General features: G+C 35.3%; 1 protein-coding gene across 2 annotated transcripts in view; it reads left to right on the top strand.

Moving 5' to 3' along the window:
* NRDC (nardilysin convertase) overlaps nucleotides 1-12,048 on the top strand; it is a 101,537-nt gene that overhangs the window by 79,498 nt on the left and 9,991 nt on the right. For both annotated transcript variants that reach the window (XM_042951285.1, XM_042951284.1), the window contains 7 exons: nucleotides 1,689-1,793; nucleotides 3,842-3,965; nucleotides 4,517-4,603; nucleotides 6,310-6,429; nucleotides 7,715-7,766; nucleotides 8,926-9,076; nucleotides 11,615-11,742. In XM_042951285.1, the coding sequence (XP_042807219.1) occupies nucleotides 1,689-1,793; nucleotides 3,842-3,965; nucleotides 4,517-4,603; nucleotides 6,310-6,429; nucleotides 7,715-7,766; nucleotides 8,926-9,076; nucleotides 11,615-11,742 (767 nt within the window). The remainder of the gene's footprint in view (nucleotides 1-1,688; nucleotides 1,794-3,841; nucleotides 3,966-4,516; nucleotides 4,604-6,309; nucleotides 6,430-7,714; nucleotides 7,767-8,925; nucleotides 9,077-11,614; nucleotides 11,743-12,048) is intronic.

Below are 12,048 nucleotides of genomic sequence, written 5' to 3'. Positions count from 1 at the left end.
TGCATATTAATATGATTCCATTTATATGAAGTTTCCAGAATAGGTAAATTCATAGAAATACAACACAGATTGATGGTTGCCAGTGGCTAGGGGGAGTGGGTAGCAGGGAGTGACTGCTTAGCGGTTATGGGAGTTTCATTTTAGGGTGATGAAAATATTCTCGAACTAAATAGTGGTGATGGTTGTACAGTTTTGTAAATATACTAAAAACCACTGAATTGTATGCTTTATTTTAAATTTTATTTCATTTTTAATTGTGTACTTTAGAAGTGTGAATTTTATGGTATGTGGATTAATATCTTTAAAAAATTAGAGGATATCATTATAAGTGTTTTTCTTAATACCTGCTCCATTGCTTTGGTACTGGAGATCTGCTTTTAGCCAAGGTCCTTAGTGTTTTTTTATTGGAAATATTTTGAATCATTCAATTTTGTTGCATACTGACCATTTACTTTATAACTAAGTGGCTAGTGAGAATAACTTATTTTTAAAAAGTAGAAGAGAGTAGGAGGAATCGTTTTAAATAATAATAGCACCTTAGTGACAGTCAACTTGATTCAGGAATGTTTCCTGAAGTGGGGCAAAAAACAAAAACAAAACCTAACAGTGTTTCCTTACTTTCTTCTTATTCTATTTTTATGTGATAATATAGTAGATAATATATATACCTATAGTCTCTAGTTTGATGTATGCATGCATTATTTCTTCTCCATAAATGCAGTAACCTTCACTTCTCCTGTGTCTTCCATTAGATGAGAGAACAACCCATTCTGTCTAGTAAAGGACTGGATAGTGTGGTATTTTAGAAAGCGTGTTTGCTGCTACATTAGGAGCCCTGAGTTCTAGTGTCTATTCTGCCTGATGCTTAATGTGTGACTTTGGGCAAGTCATCCAATCAGTCTGGGTGTATTTCCTTATAAAATGTGGGAATGGAACCACTTGGTGTCTGAAGGACTTGTCAGCTTTAAGATTCTGTGCCTCTGGGTGCTCAATAAGTACTTGAATTGATTGCTTTCCTCTGAAAAAGTATTTCCATTTCATAGGTTAGAGAACTTGTGGTCACTCTTTCATTTTTAAATTGAGGTAATATACTGATTAATATAATTTCTTATATCAAGACTTTAATGACACATTTTGATTTCTACGTTGATCTGATTCATGTTTACAGATAGTTTTCAAGTGATAGTGCTGTAGTGATACATGATGAAGACCCTGTCTTTATGGGCATCATCAGTCATATGGGGTACTTGACATATAAATAAGCATTTACAATTCAGTGTTGTAATTATTCTCACAAAGAGGTCATGACATGATTAGAGCCTTGTGTGTTGTTGGGCTCAGGTTGGGGATTGGAGGGGTGTCAGGTTAAACTCCTTAAGATGGTAACTCTGGCTAAATTTTCTTAGAATTCAGAGCATCAACTTCTCTTTCTTTCTTTCTTTCTTTCTTTCTTTCTTTCTTTCTTTCTTTCTTTCTTTCTTTCTTTCTTTCTTTCTTTCTTTCTTTCTCTGCCCCCACACCCCCCCCCCCCCCCAATGGGGAGCTAGATGCTTAGGCTAAAATTGTATCTGGTTATTTCTGTTCAGAAGCTCTTGGTTTCATTGTTCATAAAAAGAGAAAAAGTATATTTTGTGGTAAATTAAGGATAATGGAAGTTTCTGGTGTGAAATAATTATATCTCTTTACAGACAGATCCAGTTGAGTATGTGGAAAATATGTGTGAAAACATGCAGCTGTACCCGCTACAGGATTTCCTCACTGGAGATCAGCTTCTTTTTGAATACAAGCCAGAAGTAAGGACGTTTCATTTCTGAGAGTTACTTTTAGACAGACAGAAGGGGGAGAAGTGCAGACATGACTTAGGAACTGTGAGAATGTAGAAAACTTGGTTAAATATATCAGATTTTTGTTTGTTTAAATGGAAGAAATAACAGTATTTTTTTTGGCAGTTTTTCATGATTGTTGTATATGATTATGTTTTAATATGAGGAGAAAACCAAGTCCATTTCTTAGGTACTATTATTCTCACTGTTTTTCAAGTGTTGAAACATCTACTAAAACAATTAAAGTGATTCCTAAGAATTACGTGCTTTGGTTGTTAAGCTTACTTAGGGAGATGTTTTGCTCACCTTTTTGGTAACCTTATTTAGTGAGTTGTTTTTGCTTACCTTATCTAACTCAGTTAGATACTCTGGGCAATTAAATTTAACCATTTTGAAAATGTTTCTGAGAAATACAAGATTCCCTGGGGCGCTAGGTGGCCCAGTCAGTTAAGCAGCTGGCTCTTGATTTTGGCTCAAGTCATGATCTCACAGTTTGTTAGATCAAGCCCCACGTCTGACTTCATACTGACAGCATGGAGCCTGCTTGGGATTCTCTCTCCCTCTTTCTCTGACCCTCTACCCCGCTTGCTCTCTCTCTCAAAATAAATAAACATTAAAAAAAAAAAAGAAATAAAAGATTCCCTGAATTTGAAACATGTGACTTAGAGATAATTATTATATACAAATAAATAGTTGGTTTGAGTCTTTCCTCCTTTACTTGTTGGGGTGAAGTCATTTTGCTCCATATGGGATAGCAGTTCTCAGTTGGCTGATTTTGCCCCCAGGGTATATTTGTCAATGTCTGGAGACATTTCAGTTGTCATAACTGTGGGATGCTCTTGGCATCTAGTGGGTTAGAGGCCAGAAATGGCAGCTAAACATCTTATAGTGCAAAAGACAGCACCCCACAATAAAGTATTATTTGGTCCAAGATGTTAATAATGTTGAGATTGAGAAATCTTGATTAGGGTATTCCAAAACTACTAATTTTAAAGATAACAGAAAGGTGGGGGACCTGGGTGGTTCAGTCAATTAAGTGTCTGACTTAAGCTCAGGTCATGATCTCATGGTTTGTGAGTTTGAGCTCCGCATCAGGCTCTGTGCTGACAGTTCAGAGCCTGGAGCCTGCTTGGGATTGTGTGTTTTCCTCTCTCTTTGCCCCTCCCGTACTCATCCTCCCTCTCTCTCTCTCTCTCTCTCTCTCTCTCTCTCTCTCTCTTTCTTAAAAATAAACATACATTAAAAAAAAAAAAAGATAATGGAAAGGTAAAGGAAGAGGCAGTGATAATATTCTTGTTATCTCCTGGGAATATTGTGTCCAGGGGCCCAAGCAGTTTATTCTGAACCTCCATTTGTTGTGTTTCTCAAAGAAATGGTATTCAAATGCTAGTCAGGGTTTCAAACTTTACCCACAAAATCTTTTGTTTATTCCTGTCATAGCTGAAGGATTATTGAAGGAGGCCCTGCAATGGTATCATGTTACTGATTCTTGGGGATGAAGGTAGTATAATACCTAGGGGTTAAGAGCATAGTCTTTGGAATCATGTACGAACTTGTTTAGAACTCCACCTTTGCCACTTCTAGATGTGTTGTTCTGTGCAGATTATGTAATCTTTAACCTGAACAAATTACTTAATTTTTAATAGGAACCTGAGTATTATTTTTTATAAAATGGGTATGCCTTAGAGTTGTTTTTAGGATTAAATGAAATAATGTATATTAAACACTACCTGGTACATAGTAAAACTTAATAAATGAGAGCTGTTTCTACTGTTAGCACTATTATTACGTAGGATTTGAGATGGGCACTGGTTTATAGCTTATCAAGAAACATTTGAAACAATAGACTAACAAAGTTTTATAAATTATGGTGTTCATGACGATAATTTCATGAGCATTAAGATGCTAGGATCTTGGGGATGCCTACCATAACGTGATTTTGCCTTTTTAACAGAGATGTATTAGGTTAAAGTTATTATTGTGTATGTGTGTGTGTCTCTCTACCTTCCCCTGATTAGGTCATTGCTGAAGCTCTTAATCAGCTGCTGCCACAAAAAGCAAATCTTGTTCTACTGTCTGGTGCTAATGAGGGAAAATGTGACCTCAAGGAGAAATGGTTTGGGACTCAGTATAGTATGGAAGGTAAAATATTTTAATAATAGTCCCACATTTATCTAACTCAACTGAGAATTTTTATTCCTTAATATTTCATCTGATGGTTCCTATGGGAAAAAAGTATATCCTTTTTTTAGGAGTTGACTTTGAAATGAAAATTATACTGCTTAACAAAAAATTATTTTCTGCTGTGTTTTATAGCTACTTATTAACTAGTAAAAAAAAAAATCCTGTTTTCTGGATAGTTTGGGGAAGGGTTTTTTGATTGTGTTTTAGCAAAGTACTTCTGAAACTTCAGTGTACATGTAGTATCACCTAGACATCTTATTAAAATACAGATTCTTATTCGCTAGCTCTGGAGTAGTGCCTGAGATTCTGCATTTCTGACAAGCTCCCAGGTGATACCAATGCTGCTAAGACTACACTTTGAGTGGTAAATAGCTAGAATGCCTGGATATATTATAGTTTTCCTACGAAAAGAGAATTGATTTGTGAAGGCTGGTTGTTAACTGGTTTGTCATTAAGAGAATTCTCAACATTGCTGGTTTATTGGATCAGTTTGTTTTTCATCTCCACAGATGTTGAAAACTCGTGGGCTGACCTATGGAAGTCTAATTTCGAATTAAATCCAGATCTTCATCTTCCAGCTGAAAACAAGTACATAGGTCAGTGAAATAGCAATAATTATACATAATTCATTTATGTAGTAATAAAACAAAACAAATAGCATCTATATAGTACATTTCCAAAGTATCATTTGAATTCATATTTCAGCTTCCCAGTGTAACACTCTGGGATAGGGATTACTGTTTTCTTACTTTTTTGAATGAGAAAACTTGAGGCTTAAAAAAGGAAAGTAACATGTCCCAGACTATTCAGTTGGTAAATGGAGGAAACAGGACTTAAATGTAGATCTTGGGACTCTGAAGCTTTTGCTTTTTTGTATGTCATAGCTGATCCTTCCCTATCATCTCTGTAGGAATTGCCGTGCTAGTGTTTTTCAAACTACAAGGTTTGTGAAATCATTGTAATGGGTTGTGAGTTCTGTGTAATGAGTTATGAAAGCATTAAAAAAATTAATTAGGATGGAAAATAGCAAAATGTTTAATTTCATAAAGTATTATTTTAAGAACTTTTATTCTGTGTAGGTATATATGTTTGTATCTGTGCCTGTGTACTAGCTTAGAGTGGGAAACATTCTAACTATGAGAAAGCTACCTAAGTCAAAGGTTACAGTTGTATATAACTAATTTATTCAGAATTTTCCCCAGCAATTCCACTCCTAGGAATATACCCAAAAGAATTGAAAATGGGTACTCAAACAAATACATGTACATGCATGTTCATAGCAGCATTATTCACAGTAGTCAAAAGTGGAAATAGCTCATATGTCCATCAGTGAATGAATGGATAAACAAATTGTGGTAAGTATATACAAAGGAGTAATAGTCATAAAAAGAAATGAGGTATATACATGCTACAATGTGGATGAACCTTAAAAACATGCTAAAGAAGCCAGACACAAGAGGTTATAGGTTGTATGATTCCATTTATGGATCCATTTATGATATATCCAGGATATGTATACCCATAGATGAAACACAAATTGATGGTTGCCAGTGGCTGGGGGAAGTGGATAATAGGGAGTGACTGTAATGGGTTTAAAGATTTTCTTTTAGGGTGATGAAAATGTTTTGAAACCGGATAGAAGTGGTGGTTGCACGACATTGTGCATGTATTAAATACCCCTGAATTGTTCACTTTAAAATGCTTAATTTTGTTATGTGAGTCTAACCTCAATTAGGAAAAAAAGTCTCACATATTTTAGACCATTCATTTCCACATCTTGAACTTTAAGTATCTAAACAACCCAATTCTTCTTAATAAATATAACCAGTAGTTTTTTCTGTTCTATAGTTTTCTCTTAAGTAGCTATTTCTCACCTACATATTGATGAAAGAATTTAGGTTTTCATTAACTGAGAGGACAAGTTTGACTTTCACTTTTTTGTTACCTTTCAGAAGTCTGTAAGATTGGTATAAGACATTCAAGAATGGATTCATTTATAAATTGGTTTATACAACCATCCTGACTAAAGGTCCCTTTTACGGTTAACATTGTCTTTGAGAAAGGGAATGAAGCAGAATGCAGAGAGATCAGAATTGACCTTTAGGAAATTACAAATCTTCAGAGTTCATTTAGTTTAAGACCAAGAGAATTTTCTATTCTGTATTGTTTTACTAATTTATTGTTCTCTAGCATCTTAATTTGGCTTATTTTTGCCACAAAAGTTACCTAGACTTCAGAACTGAAGATTGTTGGGAATCTTGCTGAAATACCTGAATTAATTATTACTCTTTTCTGTTGTTAGCCACGGACTTCATGTTGAAGGCTTTTGATTGCCCTGAGACAGAATACCCTGTTAAAATTGTGAATACTCTACAAGGTTGCCTGTGGTATAAGAAAGACAACAAATTCAAAATTCCCAAAGGTAAAATGTTTCCCTCTCTAATTGGAATGAAATAAGTATATCAACTCTTTCTCTACTTGGTAGCAACCTTATTTCCCTCTATCACCCTTTCTCCTTTCTCTTCATTTGAAGATGTTTTCTAGGCTTATCTATCAGATTCATACTGTGCTCCAGTGCTGTCACAGAAACCCTTGTATACCTTACAGATTCTAGGAAATAAGTAAAGATTCAAGGCTAAAATGAAATTATTTTCAAATATTTTTTCTTCTGGTTAAATGAAAGCAGAGCCAGGTTTTTGGCCATCTTAGGGAATGGTGGTATGTTTTAAACTTTATTTTTAAAAAGAGGATAAAAGTATGCTGAAGGAAATTATTCTGAGACACAATTGATAGCCTTTTCCAACATTACAAATGTGAAATATTCTCCCTCTCTCTCCCTCTATCATTTTGCTTTTCATCATAAAGGAATCATGGTATACAGAAATAGACTCCAAAGTTCTAGTCTTTAGTGTGTTAACCCAAACTGTTGCATTTTTATTTTCTGTTCTTGTGAATAGCATAGGAACTTACGGAAGCAACTTAGAATCAAAAAGGCTGAGGGCTCTTCATTGGTATTTAACCCATATTCCTAACCTCAAGACAACTGTAACGTAGCTCTGAGGGATTTTTTAGATTACTGGGAGGGTGTTTTTTGAATAGCTTATTAGTGTTTCTTTAGATAGTCTCTGCTATAGCTCTCTGTGAACATTGGGATTGTTCCGTTGTTTTTGACATGTATATCTCTGTAAACATGTTCTCTGACCAAAGCTATTAATAAAGATGACTATTCCTAGGCTTCTTTGTGTATCTGTCTATATACTTGTGCTTCCCATAGACTGAAGTGTGCCTTCTGAACACTGTTTAGACTGGTAAATATTACTTTTTAAAGACACTTCAGGATAAAGATGTAATGAGGATTTAAGGGCTAGTAGCTTATTTCAGAATTTTTAGAGGTACTTGGGTGGCTCAGTCGGTTAAGCGTCCAACTCTTGACTTTGGCTCAGGTCATGATTTCATGATTTGTAAGTTGGAGCCCTACATCATGCACTGACAGTGCAGAGCCTGCCTGGGATTCTGTCTCTCCCTCTCTCTCTCTGCCCCTTCCCCTTGGCTCTTTATCTCTCTCAAAATAAATAAAAATAAACTTAAAAAAAAAAAAAGAATTTTTAGAAAATATGTTAGGGTCAAATAGCAGATGTATAAAATATTTGAGGCCTCTGGCCTGTAATTTCTTATCTGTTTTTTTTTGTTTTTTTTTTTTCTTTTAGCATATATACGTTTCCATCTGATTTCACCTTTGATACAGAAGTCTGCAGCAAAGTAAGCAATTGTCCTCTTTTCTGGAAAATATATTTCTTATGGAAAAACTATTTGGTTTGTTTTATTCTGAATCATTCTGTTATTTTCTCTATGAGTACTGAGTTATGCTGCTGATTTGTGTATTTTTTCTGTACCCAAAACAAATTATTTGTATTGATACTGAGCATTCAAATGGAATTGTGGCTGTTCCATCTCCACCCATTTATAACACATGCTGATGGTATAGGCTAATCATAGGATTATTGGACTGAGAAAGTTCCTTAAAGATGCGTTTGGATTAGCTTCTAGTTTGTAATGAGAATGAATGGATCTGTTTGATCTTATATTTAGAAACTGGCAAGGAATCTGATTATACTTTGTTCTTAGCAAATAATTTATATATTTATACAGATACCTGCACTGTGGGAGGTCAGAGCCTAAAATGTCCCTGAAACATAGGAGGTGTTCAGGAAATGTTACTGTACTTCTTCCTTTCCTTTGCTACTTAAACTGTAAAATCTGGGGAGCCTGGGTGTCTCAGTTGGTTAAGCATCGACTTTAGCTCAGGTCATGATCTCACAGTTCATGAATTCGAGCCCCATGTCAGGCTCTGTGCTGACAGCTCAGAGCCTGGAGCTTGCTTCAGATTCTGTGTCTCCCTCTCTCTCTCTGCCCTTCCCCTGCTCATGCTCTGTCTCTCAACAATAAATAAATGTTAAAAAAAATATTAATAATAAAAATAAATAAACTGTAAAATCTAACCTTAAAATGATAAGCAGCACTAACATTTAATACCACATAAAAAATGTATTAATCTCCCCCTTCACTCAGATTTTTAATTTGTCAGTCAGAAAACCTAGGCTGTGGGGATGGCCAGAGCCTTTGGGCCAATTGCCTTGTATGCCTTTTACACTTACCCCATTTTTCAGTATAAATATTAACATTTTGTATGTGTATATAACATGAAAAAGATTGGGAAGCACTGCTAAAGGTAGGTGTCTGTAATGTCCCTGTAAAATTGAATCCTAGGTAAACTCTAACTCAGTACACAGTTTTACATTCTGGAGTAGTGGAATTAACATCTTTCTAAAAGTGAAGTTTCCTGTTGTTAAATCAAAGTATATTTATTTGTGTTTATTTCTTGCCAATTAATAGTGCTATTTGTATTTTATATTCTCAGTGTGGTTCTCTTTGATATCTTTGTCAATATCCTTACCCATAACCTTGCGGAACCAGCTTATGAAGCAGATGTGGCACAGCTAGAGTACAAGTTGGTAGCTGGAGAACATGGTTTAATTATTCGAGTGAAAGGATTCAACCACAAACTACCTGTAAGTACACATGTTCTGTTTTCCTCATAGAGAGCTTCAAATTTTATGTTTGTTGCCCCTAAAGCACAAAGTATAGAGGTTTATGCATGGGTTGCTATACATAGAACAAAATGTGGATTCTTGGCTGGTGACAGCTATTCTAACTTGGGCCACACATAAGAGCAATATACATTCATTAATTATTAGCAATGCATGCAGTACAGTCTATGCCTCAGGCTTGATTTCCCTTCCCTTTGCTGTCAGTTCCTCTGCAGCCAACACTGGCATTTTGGACTGGTGTGAGCTTAATTTCATGCTCAGACAGTAATAACAAATTTAAAGCACGTGGCACATTACCTGACAGAGTAGAACTCAAATATTTGTATCCTTCCTTCTTCCTCTTTCACTCCATCCCTTTGTTTCAAATATGTGTCTTATTTCCCTTCTAAGTTTTTGAGCCTTTTAGAAACAGGGTCTATATATCTTGTCATTAATTTATCTTTTGGTAAGGAATATGTTTCAGTGTTATTTGTCAAAAACTTCTTAAGCAGAAGAAGAAATAATATGGGATGCTAGCTAAGAGGGTTATGCCATTAAATACCAGCTAAAATAATATGTGTCCATCAACAAATTTTATATCTTGATTTCTTGTGTAGGACATATATTAAGATTTGCGGAACTAGGTTCATACAAGAAAAATTGTGGAGGAAAAGACCTGGCAGAAGTTAGACCTGTGCTAAGAGGCCTCTCTGTCATAGCTAAACCCAAGAGCAGACTATAGTTCTCTTCTTTGTACCCTTGTCCCTATTACTGTCCCAGAGAACAAAGATTGGTCTCAGGAGGAGACACTGTGGAATATTTAACCTTTATCAACCTTTAAAGGCCTAAGTGTAATGTAGCTTAGAGCCAAACAGATTAATGCCTAATAACATTGGTTGTCATTTAAGAGGTATTTTTGAAATTACCTGGGGAGCTTTTAAAAAATATAAGCCATATTCTGTGCTGACAGTGTGGAGCCTGCTTGGGATTCTGTCTCTCTGCTCCTCTGCTGAACGCACACATATGTGTGTGCTTTCTCTCTAAGTAAATAAATGTAAAAAAATATATGTGTAAGGTATAGACAAGTATTTGAGGCTCTTAGTTTTATGAAGCTTACCTAGCCTTAATATTAAAACCTGGTATAGAATCTATCAATCAATCTCTCTCTCTCTCTCTCAAAGTAGACACTAGTTTCACCTATATAATATAGACTCAGACATTTAAAAAATTTGAAAATTAAATTAAAAATGTAACAAAAAGAATAATTCATGTGATCAAATGGGAAGAATGCAAAGGATTGGTTGTTCAGTATTAAGTTGATGAACACAAATCATCATAACGGGTCAATTGAGAAACATTATATGATAAGTACTAAAAAATCATCTGATAAATGTAAGTAGGCATTCTTAATAAGTAGGAATAGAGGGAAATTAAATACAGTAAAAACCTTCAGGGGTGCCCGGGTGGCTCAGTCACTTAAGCATCTCAGTTCCGCTCGGGTCACGATCTCATGGTTTGTGGATTTGAGCCCCATGTCAGGCCCTGTGCTGACAGCTCAGAGTCTGGAGCCTGCTTCAGATTCTGTGTCTCTTTCTCTCTCTGCTCCTTTCCTACTCATACTCTGTCTCTCTCAAAAATAAAACATTAAAGAGAAATTTAAAACCTTCATTAAGAACAGTAACAGCAAATGTTACAGTAACTGATGAAATGCTGAACACTAAAATCAGGCACAAGCCAAGGAAACACATGATCATCTCTATTATTCTGGCTACTACATTAAAATGGAAAAAAAAAAAAAATCCAGTTGGAAAAGAAAAAGTATTCCCCTTTGCAGATGATATGATTGTATTCTTAGAAAACCTAAGAGTCTACTGAAGTTTAAAAAATAACATGATGTGGCTGGTCATGAGATCGGTATATCAAAATCAATAGCTCTTTTTCCTATAGTAGCAGTAACCACATAGAAATGGATGGAAAAAGTACTCCGTTATATGATATTGAGAAAAACGGAATACCTAGGAATAAGGAAGAAAAGTACAGAATCTCTCTAAAGGAAACCAGAAATCTTACAGAATCATATAAATAAAAGACTTTAAATAAGAGAGAGAGACTCATTATGTTTCTGGATAGAATAGCTTTGATAGAAAGTTGTCATTACTTCCAAAATTTATATATATATGTAATGCCCTCTCAGTTAAAGTCAAATTAGGGGCAATGGAGATGCTGAATAAAAAGTGATTTAAGTTTATTTGGATGAAAAAAAATGTTTAAGAATACCCATGAAAACTATTTAAAAAAAAAAAAAGAAGTAATCATTGCTCCAAATTTCACAGTTATTGAGGATTTTAGCTCCTAAAGATCCTTGAGTCACGTACTTCTCTTATGTCCTCTACAAATGCCTATTACCATGCTGGGCCCCTGGTAAAAAACAAGGGAAAAACCTTCCCCCCTCATCCCTGCCCCAAAACGTAGTGAATTTCATGCTTCTCTACTTAAAGTGCTTTTTTCTTTTCTTTTTAGCTACTATTTCAGCTCATTATTGACTACTTAGCGGAATTCAGTTCCACACCAGCTGTTTTTACAATGATAACTGAGCAGTTGAAGAAGACCTACTTTAACATCCTCATCAAGCCTGAGACTCTGGCCAAGTGGGTATACATAGAATCAGCTTATATATGTATGTATATATATATATGTATGTATATATATATATATATATATACACACACACACACACACACACACACACACACACACATACATATATAATATATAATTTAATGTTTATTTGTTTTTGAGAGTGACATAGCGCAAGCGGGGGAGGGGCAGAAAGAGATGGAGACAGAATCTGAAGCAGGCTCCAGGTTCTGAGCTGTCAGCACAGAGCCCAATGCAGGGCTCGAACTCAATAAGCTGTGAGATCGTGACCTGAGCTGAAGTCAGACGCTTAACCT

The sequence above is a fragment of the Panthera leo genome, chromosome C1 (genome assembly GCF_018350215.1).
Source record: "Panthera leo isolate Ple1 chromosome C1, P.leo_Ple1_pat1.1, whole genome shotgun sequence".
Lineage (NCBI taxonomy): Eukaryota > Metazoa > Chordata > Mammalia > Carnivora > Felidae > Panthera > Panthera leo.
This window is presented reverse-complemented; position numbering and strand designations above follow the sequence as displayed.